Source organism: Myodes glareolus, chromosome 11 (genome assembly GCF_982192425.1).
Source record: "Myodes glareolus chromosome 11, mMyoGla1.1, whole genome shotgun sequence".
Taxonomy (NCBI): Eukaryota; Metazoa; Chordata; class Mammalia; order Rodentia; family Cricetidae; genus Myodes; species Myodes glareolus.
In genome coordinates, this window is record NC_142036.1 from 38,587,944 (window position 1) to 38,604,436 (window position 16,493).

General features: G+C 41.7%; 1 protein-coding gene across 1 annotated transcript in view; it reads left to right on the plus strand.

Annotated features, from left to right (window-relative positions):
- The window catches only part of Sptlc2 (serine palmitoyltransferase long chain base subunit 2), a 73,060-nt gene that overhangs the window by 3,052 nt on the left and 53,515 nt on the right, over positions 1-16,493 (plus strand). Inside the window, exon 2 of the mRNA XM_048449310.3 lies at positions 15,277-15,471. Within this exon, the coding sequence (XP_048305267.1) occupies positions 15,277-15,471 (195 nt within the window). The remainder of the gene's footprint in view (positions 1-15,276; positions 15,472-16,493) is intronic.

Below are 16,493 nucleotides of genomic sequence, written 5' to 3' on the forward strand. Positions count from 1 at the left end.
TGTCTTAATGTTGCTTTTTAATGGACTGGAGAGAAATAGAAACTTGTAGACTTTCTGCAAGTTTGCACAAGGGGAAGCGGCTACTTCTGATGTTTGTATATACTTAGCTGGGTTTGTTTGAAAAGATTCATGCCTGTGTTAACAGCGACTCCTGCCTGGGCTGGGTTTGATAAGTAGATAATGTGGTAAGGAAGTATTACGAAACAGAGGTTACTACTGTTCAGTGATGATGGCGGAGGAGAGTTACAGTTGAACAATAAGCAATTAGTTTCCTCTCTGCCATTAAAGAAGTGGGAGGAGTGTCAGCCTTTATTGAAGGTGTGGAGGGTGATTTGTGGCCTGAGAACTAACTGGCTGCATTAGAAATGGGAAGAACCTTCAGGATGTCTTTGTAATTCAGTGTACAAATTCTCTTTGTACGATTTTCTTAAAACCAGTTTCTGTGTTTTTGGATTCTTTGTTTTGAGGTAACAGTTGATTAATAAGCAAATGATGGTTGTGCATGTTATCACATTTTTAAAAAGACCTGTTCTTTATAAAAGTTTAGATTGGGACTCAGATTTTGGTTTTGTTTTATTTTTCAAGATAGGGTTTCTCTGTGTAGCTTTAGAACCTGTCCTGGAACTCACTCTGTAGACCAGGCCGGCCTCAAACTCACAGAGATCCCCATGCCTCTGCCTCCCTAGTGCTGGAATTAAAGTTGTGCACCACAAGGCCTGTCAGATTCTGGTGGTTTTTTTTTTAAAACCAATATGAACCAGTATGAAAGAAGAGAAAGGATACTGTCATTGAGACAGCTTTGAACCTAACTTTCTTCCATTTGGGAGTAGTTTTGATGAGAAATTAAGAAGGATAAATGACTTCTAATTGCCAGAATCAGTAACATTCAACCATAAGGGAGCATTAGGGCCTAAGTTATGTTAAATAAAAGTCAAGCATAGTAGAAACAAGTGTAATGTCAGAAAGAGATCCACAGATAACTAAGGAAGGGTGATTTACTCCTAGCTTTTGTTTCCACTGAAGGGAAACAGTGATTGGGGATTGGTTATGACATAGTAGGAACCAGAATAGTAGTCATAATAACCTTTATACATCCTGGATTTGGCAGGATAAGACACCTTAGGCTCTAGGCATTGCAGAAATAATGTGGTAACTACAGAAACCTTGAGATAAGTTTTTGTTTCAAATGCATTTTGTCCCAAGGGGAAGAACATTTGCTTTTTGTTAGCTGGATCCAATCATTTGTGGGACTCATCTCTTTAATAAGAATTTTTAGGCTGGGCTCTGGTAGTTCACACGTTTAATTCCAGCTCTGAGGAGAGTAGGGAGGCAGAGACAGGCTATCTTTGTGAGTTTGAGGCCAGCCTGGTCTACATAGTGAGTTCTAGAACAACCAGGGCTACACAGAGAAACCCTATTTTGAAAAACAAAACAACCAAAAAAAGAATTCTTAAGAAATCATAAACCATTTGGTTTCTAAGATAGTATTTAAAATGGGTGTTCAAGGAGGACAGACTTGCCAATTTGTTAGGTAGGCTCAGGTACACTAGAAGCTTGCCACCCTCTAAGCAAGAGAGCTAAATTGGCTGATTCAGTTATTGAAAGAAGCAGTGTTTATTGGTAGAATGGGCGATTGAGAGGGACGGGTAGAGGCAGTGTTTGCATGCAGAATGGTTGTTCCTTACTTGATTGAGTAGATGGTTGTGCCACAAATCACTTGCCTCCTGAGTAGTTTCTAAGAAGCTTCTATAATTTGTGATTTCTGAATATTAGGAAAGCCCTTTGCTCTTGACCTGCTTAATCTCAGACATTTTATTTTACATTTCTTATCTTTAATACTATTTTCAATACCCTTAATGAAGTTAAGGCTATTTTTCTTTTTTTAAAAAAGTTCTTGCTCTTGGTTGTAGAAATGGTGCACATTAACTGTAAGAGCTTAAAGCATCGAAACAATTGTTTTCTGTCCAGGTTCTTAAAAGTCAATTGATAGAAAAATGCAAAAATTGTATCTATGTAATGTTCTGATAAATGTATACATATGTACATTGTGTAGTGTTTAAGTCATGTTAAACATGCCTATCTCTTGAGTCTTTTTTTTTCCCTTTGGCTTTTTGAGACTGGGTTTCTCTGTAGGTTTGAAGCCTGTCCTGAAACTAGCTCTTGTAGACCAGGCTGGCCTCAAAACTCAGAGATCCGCCTGCCTCTGCCTCCTGAGTGCTGGGATAAAAGGTGTTTGCCACCACCGCCTCCTGTTTCTAAATGCTGGGATCACATATAGCACCATTATACTGGGACTCTAACCTGGGGCTTCCTGCATTTTAGGCAAGTACCCTACCAAATGAGCCATATCCCTAGCCCAAATAGGATGATTTTGAATCAGTTAAATAAGCCCCCCCCATTTGAAAACCCTAAAGCAAACATTTGAGATTTTATTGTTTATATTATGTGCCTGCATGTAGTTAGAATTCAGGAGATGTTATTTGAAGGGATGGATAGTCTTTGAAGCTATGGCACTGACAGAGTATCTAGAAGATGGGAAGATGTCCATAAGCTAGAATAGGAGATACCAAGGTCATTAAACTTGAGACTCATCATGCTTCTTGGAAAAGATACACACGGGGTTGAAGAGCAGACCTGCGAAACACAGTTGGGAGGAAGTGGTTCGAGAAAAATCAGGTATGTAGTTTCTGTTTCATTAAGGAGGGTAAGCAATGTTTTCAGACAGTGAAAAAGTATGAATAATAATAGTAGCAGAGAGGACTGGGGTTTGGTGCAATTGTAGAGTGCTTGCCTAGCATGCCCAAAGCCCTGGGCTCTGTCACTAGAACTGCAGGAGTGGGGGCAAAAGGCCAAAGAAGTTTAAGGTTCATAGTGAGTTTGAGCATGGACTACATAAGACCCCATCACAAGAAAAAAGAAAACTGCACCATTTACAGAGTACCTACTGGAGGACCGATAGGAGAATGTGTAATGCTATCTTTATGGTGTAGCACTGACCTTACAAACATGATCTCACGGCATCTGCAACGGCCTGCACTAGGCCTTCAAGGCCAGTCATGATGGATAGGGAGGGATTCAGGGGGCCTTCATCTATCTATGGAACTATTGGTTTATGATGGATTCTGAGGAAGGGATAGTTGTTGCCTTCGACTATGTGCAAAACTCAGAGGCTAAACCTATGATCACACAACTATTCCTGGTTAAAATTCAAAGTGTTACAAAAGACATAAATGGAAAAAGGACCCGTAGGGAGAAGAGGTGGAAAACAGGAGGAAAGAGAAGCTGAAAGATGAGATTAAATAGAGCGAATGTACTATATACACGTATGAAACTGTCAAAGAATAAACTTAGTTTAGTTAAAAAAAATGAAGAGCCTTTCTAGGTAAATAGTATCCCCATTTTGCAGATAAGAAGACTAAAGTCCAGACATTTAAGTTACTGAATTTGGAAGAGTCTTGGTTGTATTTACTTTGTCTGACTCTACCATAGCATTAAATTCAGAATTCATTAGTAGGAACTAGAAAGATGGCTCAGCTGTTAAAGAGTACTGACTACTCTTCCAGAGGATATCAGGTTCAATTCTCAGTACCCACATGACAGTTCAGAATCCATTCGTAGTCTTGGGGGCATTAAATTGGATAATTAAGGATGATAATTGATTTCATCTCATGAGAATTGGTTAAAAGGGAATGGGTGGTAGTTGAAGCCATGGAGTTGGTAAAGTGTGTAAAAGAGGGCATTAAGCTAGAAGAGGAGAGATCAAAGATAAAGATACTAGAGAGCCATAATGCTTCTCAGATGACACACACCCATGCATCACACATGGAGTTTTGAATGTGCAAGAACACAATTGGGAGAAAGAGGTGTGAGACGAGCCCATGGAAACAGAGGCTGTCCTTTTCTTGGAATTTGACAGAAGTGCACTAGCCTCTCCTACTGCATGCCATGCATAGTAGAGAGAATGTGAGCTTTTGTGTGAACACACAAGCTGTGCCAAAGCTGGCCATGTTTTTATCAGCAGGAGACATTTGCAAAATTGTGACCATATCTCCTTTTATCAGATAAAATCCCTAATATTTGGCAGTATCTTAAATATCATGTGAAGTGGGTTAAGATTAGTTTCCAGGGCTTACTGAAAAATATCATTTGACATGATTTTTATTTATTCTACTGTAAACCCACAACAGAAGCCTTCAGCTTTTCATGGATGGGAGGTGTCCATTGAGAGGCACCCTGGGTGAGCCTGCACAGGTGAATGCTGTGACAAGATACCTGACAGAGCAGTTTTAGGGGTCCAGTCCATGACGGTGAAAGCATATGGAGCAGTTCATGCAGGCAGGAGTGCCTGGTAGGACTGTGCTGACCTTGTGGTGGACCAGGAAACAGAACTCAAGGTCAGACTCTGCTATAACCTTCAAGGCCTGTTCCCACGTGTGATTGCAGCCAGCTTGGGACCACGAGTTCAACTGTAGTATGATTTTTTTTTAAGCTATACATTTTTCTTCGTTCCCTTCCCTTCCCCTCTACCCTCTCCTGTGACCCCCACGCTCCCAATTTACTCAGGAGATCATGTCTTTTTCTCCTTCCTATGTAGATCCATGTATGTCTCAACAGTATGGTCTTGTGGGGACTGTCCTGACTTCCACTGTAGCAGTTTCTGTTTCATTCAGGCATGAGCACTACAGGCTCAGGCAGGAGGCTGAACAAAGGCAACCCTGCCACATATCTTGCTCTCTGACTGAGCTGTACACATCCCTAATGTGTGCTGATCCCGTCATGCCACCCTCTTTGCTTGGCCCTTCCCTTGGCACGGACTAGTTGAGTGTAGCTGCATGTGCCCATTTTTCTTGTCGAGAACACTTTTTGATGTGGGGGGTAGACTCCTGAGGCCACATCTGTGAGTTGACCATAAGGAATCCAACTACCCTCTCCCCGAGTTTGAGTTTCTGATGAGAGGCTGAAAGGTGACTGACTGCCACGAGAGAAGGTTAGGAGAGCTCTGCTCCTGAGGCCGGGGAGCTTGCTGTGTTACGCCTTTCAGAGTTGTTTGTCCTCCTCGTCTCCCTTACTGCACACCACCATCCTTTCAATAAGTCGCCTTTTCGTGTAGTTTAGCTGGAGCCATCTTTGTTCCTCAACTGAAATGTGACAAGTACAATTTTCCTATAAGTTCAATTACAATTTTCTGAATTGTTGTTTGGTATATATTGGGGTAGTGTAACCTTTAAACACTTTAGGGCTTCAAGGTGTATGTGAGCATGTGTGCTAGTTTTTGTTTTTGTCAACTTGACCCAAAACTAGAGTTACCTGAGAGGAAGGAACCTCAGTTGAGAAAACGCCTCCATCAGATTGACCTGTGGGCTTGTAAGTGTGGCATTTTCTTGATTGTTGATGGGTGTGGGAGGACCCAGTTCACTGTGGGTGATGCCATTACTGGGCAGGTGGTCCTAGGAGGAATAAGAAAGGTGAGCCTGAAAGCAGGTGAGTAAGCAGGGTTTTTTATGGTTTTTCTCTCTGCTTCTGCTTGAGTTCCTGCCCTGACTTCACTCAATGATGCCCTGTGATTAACACATATAAGTCAAATAAACAGTTTTCTTTCCAATTTGTTTTTGGTCAGTATTTTACCACAGCAATAGCAAAATAATTAGAATACATACTATATTTGAGGACATCAGACTTTACTCACCTGATATAACTACCAGTTTGCTGCTTTGTTCTTAATGTATGTGAAGATAGATATCATCAAAACTCCGTAAGACCACAAATCAAAATTCCGTAACTGCCTACTGTTTGTCAAATTATGGGGAACAAATTTAAGACCACCTTAAGCAAGGCTAACTCTTTTATGATAAAGAAAGTCACAAAACAAAAAAGAAGCAATAGATTATTTAATACAGACTTTCAGGAAAATTGACTGTTTAAGGACAAAGAAGTCTAGTTAGGGCTTTTCTCGATGCCATGTTGTGGCAGGACTACTCGCTGCTCTGCTGTGCATTCTCCCTGTTTTCATGTTAGTCATCAGATCGCAGGTTCTCAGTGTCACATGGCAACCCAGACCCGTCATGCAGTTAGGGGACGCCCACGTGTTACCCTCTGGCCAGCGGGAAGTGGTCAAAGTGAAGTGCACGTATCCTCCTCTATCTTCTCTGCCTCTCTGTGGACTGTTTGCAGATGTGAGTGCAGAAGAAGGCAACCTGTTAAAAAAGGCACGAGACCAGGTTTTATGGTTTCTGGAATTAGAACTAGACCTTTATGATTGCAAAGCAAATGTTTTAAAACCAAGCTACATTGCAGTCCTTTGTGTTTATTTATTTTTTTTAACTTTCTCAAAGCTGCAAAAGTCCTTTGTCCCCCACTCCCATCCCTCAAACAGGGTTTCTCTGTGTAGCCTTGGAGCCTGTCCTGGCACTCACTCAGTAAACCAGGCTGACCTTGAACTCAGATCCACCTGCTTCTGAGTGCTGGGATTAAAGGCTGCACCACTACTGCCCGACCCAAATACTGATATTAAAGGAATGTGCCACCCATCTGGACCTGAGCCTCCGCCAAAGACCATGTCTGGGTCGGTGGGCTACCATAGCTACTGTAGCTAGGGTCTGTGGTGTCTGTGGCCCATGGTACCACCAAAGCCACACTGATGCCCAGGGTCTAGGCCACAACTTGTAGCCATGTCGGTGTCTGGGGCCATGGTGTCATCTGGGCCCTTCTGCTGCCTAGGGCCATTTCTCGGTCGGTGTTCCTGCAGCAGCCAGGGTCTGAATTGATGTCTATATCTCCTGTTACCACCGAGGGCTGTGCAGATGCCCAGGATCTGGTCTGCCATAGGGCCATGGTGACTTCTGGACCCAAGCTGCGACAGAGGGTTATGTCTGGGTTTGTGTTCCTGCTGTAGTTAGGGATTAACTACTAACTGTAGTTAGTGTAGTGTTGATGCCCATGGCCTGTATTACCATAGGAACTATGTGTGTTCAAATCCGAAGGCCGTGCTGAGCCTGCCTGTCCCTTACTGGCCCTTAGATAGCTGGTTTGCCTTGCCCCTCATAAGAGAGCTGCGGGGGCCGGGGGGACGTGGCCTGGAAGAGCTGGTTCTGCCCCTCATCTGAGCACCTGAGGGAGTGGTCCCAATGGCCCCAGCTGACCAGGTAAGTAGCTAGCTCAGTTACCACCCAGACCCACATCCTGGGCCTTAGGTTGGCCCACCCTAACATCTACTCCATATATGACCTGCTGGAGCTTGTGAAGGGACTGGTCCTGTGGGATCCGGGGCAACAGTAGGATGTCCTAGAGGAGTTCTGGTGAGGATCCCGTGATGACGGTGTGCCAGAGGCCTTTACCAGACCGGCGACTCATTGCAATGAACATTTTTCGAATGGGGCTGATTGGACAAAGAGTATACTGTGTAAGATATAGAATAATTGAGAAAGACACCTGATATCAACCTCTATCTGTACATCCATGCACTAGTCACACATACATATACACACATGCATGTGCAGAGAAAATTTTAACCTTTACTTAGTAGCTTGTGCTTTGATTTTAGGGAAATTATTATATACTCCAAGATCATAAAAAAATTTTTTAACATGCTACAATTTAATTTTTGGATTTACATTTGGATAGTTAATAATCTAGGATTGATTTTACAGTGTGTTATTAGGTAGGTATCTATTTATTTTTTAATTTAATAAATTAATTTGTTTTGAGACATAGTCTCTATGTAGTTCTGGCTATCCTGGAACTTACTCTGTAAACTAGACTGGACTCAAACACAGAGATCCTCCTGTGTCTGTCTCCTAAGTCGTCGGATAAAAAGTGGGAGCCTCCATTCCTTGACCAGGGTCTACTTTTTATTTATTTGCACATACCAAACTATTTCAATTCATAGAAAAGCAATTCATTATTCAGTAATTTGAAATGCCACCTCTATCACTGATCCAATTTTATATTCACAGTGCTCTTTTACGGAGTTTTCTTTTCTGTTCTATTTCCCCATTGTTTAATTAAAATCCTATGCTCACATTACTGTAGATCTTCAATCACTGTTATCTGACGTGATTCCACCTATTTCTTTATCTTCAAAAATCACCTTTGTCTTCTTGGTGATTTGCTTCCCGACATTTTATAGTCAATTTGTTCAGAAAGATTAGTGTTTTCAGTAGAACAGTCATGTCAGACAGTCTGTTTGACAGCTAGTTTGGGGAGCACTTTTCAATCTGTTGCCCTTACTGTTGTATTGGTGTGAAGAGACACCACAATGAAGGCAACTCTTAAAAGAAAGCATTTAGTTGGAGGGTTTCTTTCAGAGTAATCCCTTGTCATGGTGGGAAGCAGACAGGGATGGTTACTAAAGCCAGAGTTTTACATCCTGATATACAGGCAGCAGGCAGAGACAGACACTGAGTCTGGCATGGGCTTCTGAAACCTCAGAGCCAACCCGCAGTGGCACACCTTCTCAAACAAGACCACACCTCCTAGTCCTTCCAAGTAGTTCATCAGCTGGGGACTAAGCATGCAAATAATGTGAACCTGTGGGGTTCATTCTCGTCCAAACCACACACACACACACACACACACACACACACACACACACACACAGTCAGATGTTACAGACTTACTCTAATTACAGGAAAATCAAGGGCCTACCTAGTTTTCATAATTTTTCTGCCTATCAAAGAGACCGTTGTGGAAACACGCTCAGAGCATGGCATATAGCTTGTATGATTTGCATGGAGCTCTGTCTCTCCATGTAGTACATGTGGTGTGCAGTTGGGAGAGGATAATCCCAAGGGAAGATCATTTCAGCAGTCCTGATTTTAAAGAACAATAGAAATGTGTGGGATTCCCTTACTGCAGAAGGCATAATAACAACAGTTCTTGGGTTGCTGAAGAGAAACGGGTTTCTCATATTGGACATTAGGTTTATCTATTTTACTTTGTTACATGTGGGAAGGTGTGTGTTTGTGCATGTATGCAGATGCAAGAGAATACCAGGTGTTGTTTCTCAGGAATCTTTTGCTTCATTATTTTATGTTATTACATGGTATTTATTACCGACATCATTATTTGAGACAAGGTCATACTATGCATCCCTGACTAGCCTGCAGTTTACCACGTAGATTAGACTGGCCTTGAATCACAGAGATCCTCTGCCTCTGCCTCCCGAGTGCTGGAATTAAAGGCATGCGCCACCACTGCCCGACTCAACTTAATTTTTTGAGAGAGGGTCTCCTGCTGGCCTGGAACTTGCTAAGTAGGCTGTCCCATGAACCCCAGGGATCCATCTGTCTCTTCCTTCCTAGCACTGAGATCAGAAGTGATACTGCCCTCCTTGGCTTTTATGTGAATGCTGGAGCTGGAACTGAAGTCCTCCCCCAGCAACTGGATATAAAGACTTAAAAATAGTATAAAGCATCCATTAGGTGCTCAGACTCTGATCTCCTAGCATGCAACTGGCATGCATTCGTTTGCTTGATGACATTGTACTTACATGACCTTGTATTCATAACAGAAATGTATGCCTTGATTTTTATAATGATAATTATTTTGCTATTTGAGCAAAATATGGTTAACTCTGCATCCTTTCATGGGATTCTTGAAAACCTACTCAGAGTCAGGAGTTCATCTTTCTAAGTCATTTTACAGTATAATTAAATATTGCTTGTTTTTTCCTGAGACCAAAGACAGAATTTCATACTTCCAGGATTTTTTTTGGTAAAGGACATCATAAGGATAGTTGGCAGAATTTTAATAATGTTGTAAACTAGATACTAGTACTGTATCAATGATCTGATTTGTTATCATATAATACAATGTCCTTTTATTGTTGTTGTTGTTGTTGTTGATTTGTTTTAAACAGGGTCTCTCTGAAGTAACCTTGGCTGTTCTGTATGCCAGACAAGCCTTCAACTCAGAGAGATCCTCTGCCTCCCATGTCCAGGAATTAAACATGTGCAACATCATACCAGCAGTTCTTGTTTTTAATAAATAATGCCCTCCGGGCTGGAGAGATGGTTCAGTGGTTAAGATCACTGACTGCTCTTCCAGAGGACCCAGGTTCAACTCCCAGCACCCACAAGGCAGGTCACAACTGTCTGTTAACTCCAGTTGCAGGGAACCTGACACCTATGACAAAACACCAATGTATATAAAATGAAAATAAATAAATTTAATAAATAAATAAGTAATGCCCTCAAATATTAAAAGGTAACAATAACTGTAGCTGATTCAGAGATGGCTCAGAAAGAGAATTTTTTGTCTCCTTATCTCTGTTCTCCCCTCCTTTCTCCACCCCTCATATTTCTCAAACACTCTGCTCTTATGCTGTATTCTCCAACTTTCTCTCCCTTTCCCTCCTCTACTATTCTTCCTCTCTCTCTCCTTCCTTAAGGAACACTCACACACACTCACTATTTTTTTTCTTGAGTCAGCGAATCCCTTTACTTCAATTTTAGCCCATGGCTCTAAGCATCTGAACTTAGATTCAGACTTGTGAAATACACGACAGCCTTCTCTCCTCTGACAGTCTTCATCTTCAGAAGCACTGATTTTCTGCTTTCTCTTTTTGCACAGTCTCTGGGGTTAATCTCATTTCTAAGTAATGTACTTAATTTACTACATTTTGACTTTTCAGCAGCAGTGGGCATGACTTGAGGAAGGGTTTCATTCTTGGAAGAGGTTTTTTCGTTGTTTTTGTTTTTGTTTTTAAGACTGGCAAGAAGTTTGCTGTGACTGGCACAAAGAACTCAGGAGCTAGGAGGAAGAAATGTCAGCCACACAAGGCTACAGACTTAGTCGGGTGCCATGATGGTGACTTGAGACTTTACCTTATAAAGATAGTGACACTTTTTGAACAAGGGAGTGTTGTGATTGTATTTGTTTGGATATGGTTATTGGTCTATTGGGAGAGCCCATGGGATGTGGAGACCAGATAGCAAGAAGGGTATTGAAATAGTTAAAAAAAAAAAAAAGTTTTGAGGGGTAGAATGTGCTAGTCTCTTGTACCAGGCTGTGGAATTTTCACTTCTGTGTGTTTGCATACTGTACCTGTCAAGATATGCAACATTTTCAGCACCCCACCCCCGCCAAATACCCTGATGCCAACAGCTGTGGTGGCACAGACCTGTGACCCTAGCTAGCACTTGGGATGTGAAGACAGGATCAGGAGTTCAAGATAATCTTTGGCTGTGTAGTGATTTCCAGACCTGCCTGGGCTGCATGAGACCCTGTCTCAGAAGACAAAAACAAAACATACTCCATGGTGCCAAACAAGAAGGTCTGGAACCAACTCTGGGTGGAAGCCAAAAACTAAGGTGGAGCTAAAGATGACAGCAAACTTGGGAGACAGGGTCGACTGGGTGGTGATGCTGGTGACCAAAGAGGTAATGTAGTAGGGAGGATCGGGTTTGGGGAGAGGTAGGGAGGGGTTGGGTGGGAAGGTGTTAGTTTTGTTGAGTTTGAGATACCATGGAATCCACAAGATGGAGGCAATGGAAATGGAAATGTAGAGTTGTAGGGGGTGAAAATTGGGATTGCAATGTAGATTTGTTTGCCCCAGCCTCCAAGGCCTATTGAGAACTAATGAGCAAGTGAAAGGAGGACTCCTGTGTTCAGCCTCTTCCCACGATAGCAGCTACAAATGAATGCGTCCAACACAAAGAGATGGTAAAGTTGTCCAAAATGTTGATTATTTCTGTTGTTTTGTTACAAGGTTGTTTGTTTGTTTTTGAGGCAGGATATCACTCTATGTACCTGGCTGGCCTGGAACTCACAGAGATCTGCCCGCCTTTTGACATATATCACATTCTGAGGTCATGTTGCTTGGTTTTTAAGTGTGACCTTTGTAGATCACAGCATTGTGTTGTAATATCAAAAGGTTGGAGATTCTGATGGCGAGTCAGATGGCCCGAGTTATGGTAGTCATAGGTAGCTTTTTTTTTTTAAATTTAAATAGTGAATAGAATCAGAAGCATTAAAAACTCAGTAATAGTATTGACTAGAAAAAGAAACAAGAGTCAAACTGGCTGACTGAGGTGGTACATACCTGTAATCCCAGAGTTTAGGAGGTGGAGAGGAAGATTAGGAGTTTCAAGGCCTTTCTCAGGTATACAGTGAGTGTGAGTCTAGCTGGGCTAATAAAACTCTGTACAAACTAACTAACAAGAAGCTAACAAGCCTCAGAATGGCTTGGAAGCTGCTGTGGAGTTGTCCATTCTCTCTTCTACCTACTTTGTTTCTCTTTAAATTTTTATTTAATGTATATGGGTGTTTTGCCTACATATGTAGTGTGTTTACCATGGTTTGTGCCTAGTGTCTTCAGAGAGGGTGTCAGATCCCCTGGGTCTGAACTGAACAGACAGTTGTGAACCTCTGTGTGGGTGCTGGAAATGTGATAAACTCAGGTTGTCTAGAAGAACTGACCAGTGCTCTTAACCACTGAGATAGTGACCTTACCAGCCTCAACACCCTGATTCCTTACGTCTCTTTCTAGTCAGTTTTAGCATATACATACATACATACATACATACATACATACATACGTGTATGTTTGTGTGTGTGTGTGTTTGTATGTGTATCTTTTGAGTATATCTTTCTGTTATTGCTTTGGTTTAAGGTACCTTTTCTTTTTCATTTTGTCTTTAAATTTCATGTATGTGGGTGTTTTGTCTGCATGTGTATCTGTGTACCACTTGTTGGTCTGCTGCCTGCAGAGGCCAGAACAGGTCATTGGATCCCCTAGAATTGGGGAACAGACAGTTGTTAGCTGCCATGTGGGTGGTGAGAATCAAACCCAGGTCCTCTGAAAGAGCAACCTTTGCTCTTAACACTGAGCCATCTCTCCAGCCTTTTCAGCTGCATCATGTATATAGTTGCTTGATAGCAAAAAAGCTACGGACAAAATAGGGTGTTTGATTTTTTTTCTTTCCCTTTGTCTTGCAGTGTGTTTTATGTTTGTGTGTTTGTAGTGTTGACTGGGGAGGAAAGTCTTCCTTTTTGTTTTGTTTTCTTTTGCATTTCCTTGATCAGTAACAGTCCTGTTGAAGCAAATGCACCTTGGTGTTCACTGGAATTTGGGAATCTTCTCTTGACTAGTACTGTCAGCAGCACATTTTTGTGTGCTTATAATTGTGACTGGAGGGCATGAGATGCTAGAATTTCCGTGTGTGTACCTGCAGAGGCCAGGGTTGATGTTACTGTCTTCCTTACTACTCGCTTTTTTATTTGTTTGTTTATGTGTGGTTTTTCGAGATGGGGTTTCTCTGTGTACCCTACCTATCCAGGCACTCTGTAGACCAGGCTGGCCTTGAACTCGGAGATCCACCTGCCTTGCCTCCCAAGTGCTGGGATTAAAGCGTGTGCCACCACCGCCTGGCTGTAAGTTCTTATTTGTGTTTACGTTTAATCAGGAATGCCTGGCAGAGCAAGAGAGGACCTTTTTGAGTCCTTTGATACTTCTCTACTATAGTAATTCACTCCTGTACATCGCTTTTTTGATTATGTGCTCTTAGTAGTTTTGATTGATTGCTCTAACTGCAGCCCGATGTCCTTAGTTCTTTCCTCAGGGCTTTCTTCTGTAAAATATGATTTCCATTGAAATTAACCAAACAGTAAAATGTTTTAATCATTGAAATCAAAAGTATCTTTGTGCTTGTATATTAAAACCCAAGTGCTGCCAGGCATAGTGGCACATATCTGTAATCCCAGCACTCAGAAGCTAAGGCAGAGGTTTATAAGTTTGAAGCTATCCTAGGTGACATAATGCAACCCTGTCTCCATAAAAAAAAAACAACAACAAACATATCTGAAATGGTAAAATAAGGGATAATCTGTAGAAGTTTGGGAATGTATACTTAGATCAAAATAAAGAGAGTCAGGATCAATTCCTGACAGCTGCTGGTGTTCTTAATAGTTGGTCTTCCTAAGTTAAATATCACCTTCTTTGTTATCATTTATTTCTTCTTCCCTCCCCAGAGAGGGTTTGTGTGTGTGTGCACGCGTGCGCGTGTGTATGCGTAGTCCTGAATGTCCTGGAACTAGCTCTGTATATCAGACTGGCAGTTCTGCCTGTTTTTACCTCCCTAGTACTGGGATTAAAGGTGTATGCTACCACTGCCAGGCTTTATTCTTTAATTAATTAATTAATTAATTAATTTTATTTGGTGTGTGTGTGTTTAGGGGTCTTCTCAGAAGCCTTATCTACCCATCCAGAGTACCTTCATTGAAATCCCTTAAAAAAATTTTTAGGATTATTTTACAGAGTTCTTGGTTTCTGCAAGGCTTTTCATAATCTTTAGTTTTGGTTGATGTTCCTACCCTTTTCTTTTCCCCATCCTCTTCTCATACCCCTTTTAAGGAACTTTTCTCTCCTGGCCGTATTACAGGTATTATTGTGGGCACCTGTGTGCTACATCCAGCTCATGTGTGGGACCCAGGAAAGTTTATGGGAGCTCATCATGTGGGTCCTAGGGATTGAACCTTCAGCTGCTGAGCTCTCTCCACAGCCTCCTTTTACTTTTATGTGTGTATTATCACTGAGGAAAGTTAATAGGCCCCTGCTGCAGCCTTGTGCCAATAGTCATTAGATACTGCAGCTGTGTGGCTTTAAGAATGACTGGTATGGCCAGACGGTGGTTGTGTACACCTTTAATTCCAGCACTCAGAGGCAGAGACAAGTGGATCTCTGAGTTCAAGGCTAGCCTGGTCTACAGAGCTAGTTCCAGGACAGCCAAGGCTACATAGAAACCCTGTCTTGAAATACAAATCAAAAAACAAACAAACACAAAGGATAGCTGGTAGTAAAAAATTTACTTTGTTATGAAACAGGGTTTCTCTGTAGTTTTGGACCTGTCCTGGAACTAGCTCTTGTAGACCAGACTGGCCTCAAACTCAGCGATACACCTGCCTCTGCCTCCCGAGTGCTAGGATTAAAGGTGTGTGCCACCACTGCCCGGCTAGCCTGTCTGTTTTTATATATTTTCATTTTCTTTATTAGAACAATGCTCCCTGAGATAGTAGTGTTTGGAATCTGAGAAAAATCAATGATAAGATCAGTGTTGATTCTGATTGTTGAGTCTGTCTCTTTTCCTACCTCTCCCCCTTTCATTTTTCATAAGTATTTTTAAATCATTTCTCTTGAAAATAAGCATGGCCTTAGCATTTTCATTGGCCTGTTACTTAATTCTCAAGGTATAATGCTCTACAAATCTCTCAGGACTTGGAATTTAAGTAGAATTTTTTTCTTGCTGTGGTTTCAACAAACAATTTTAATTACTCTCTTAGATTCATCATGTTACAGAAAATGGAGGACTTTATAAAAGACCATTTAATGAAGTTTTTGAAGAAACACCCATGCTGGTTGCCGTGCTCACATATGTCGGGTATGGTGTGCTCACGCTCTTTGGATATCTTCGAGATTTCTTGAGGCATTGGAGAATTGAAAAATGCCACCATGCAACAGAAAGAGAAGAACAAAAGGTAATTGTCAGGGAGTCTTTGGTTCTGTTAAATAGAATCCGTTCATGGAAGTGTCATTTTCACAGTTTCCCCTCCCCCAAGTGGAAATTTGTGCGCATGGAGTTAAACTTTGAGACAGGAGGATTGCTGTGACTTTGAGACCAGCCTGGGGTACATAGTAAGACTCTTGTCTCAAAACAAAGCAGACACCAAGTAACAACTGTAACAAACCTTTGTGAGAATACTTCCCAAAGAAAGCTGAAGACTGCGTTGAAGGCCGGAGAGATGACTCTGACTCGGAGGCTCAGAGCACTTGTTCTTGCAGAGAGCTGAATTCAGCTCCCAGCATCCCCATGGGGGCTCACAGCTGCACCTTCTGATTCACATACAAACGTGCAGGCAAAATACTCATGTACATAAAGTAAACATCGAAGACAAAAACAGAGCAAGCTATTTAACTTTTTTTTTCCTTCTGGAGACAGGGTTTCTCTGTAACCTGGCTGTCCTGGAACTCACTCTTTAGACCAGGCTGGCCTCTAGAGATCCACCTGCCTGACTTTTCCTGAGTGCTGGAATTAAAGGCATGCACTACCACTCCCGTGCAACGTTGAACTTTATTTTAACTTAACCGCATTACTAGAGCTTAATGAAGTTGACATCAGTATCCTTATTTCATAGATAGAAAACTAACAATCACAAGCAGTGTGTCTAAAAATTGCCTAGTATTATAGTGTATATGGTGCAGAAGGAATGTTCATCCTTCTTTCTGGATCCTGCATTGTGTTTATAATGCAGAGACTGGATTCTCTTGGACACATTGGACATAGTTGTCCAGTTCACAGGTCAGTGCCTGTCCCCAAACATGTCCCCAAGCTAAATGTGGCAAACGCTCTTGTTTTAGTAAATAGTAAATAGACTGTTTCCAAGAGGAAGATCAGATTCAGTTCAGGCCACTCTTCTCAGAATATTCCTATATATACCTTTACAACTTTATACAGTGCACATGTGTTACCTATTCCTAATAAACACCCAGTGTTCAAAGT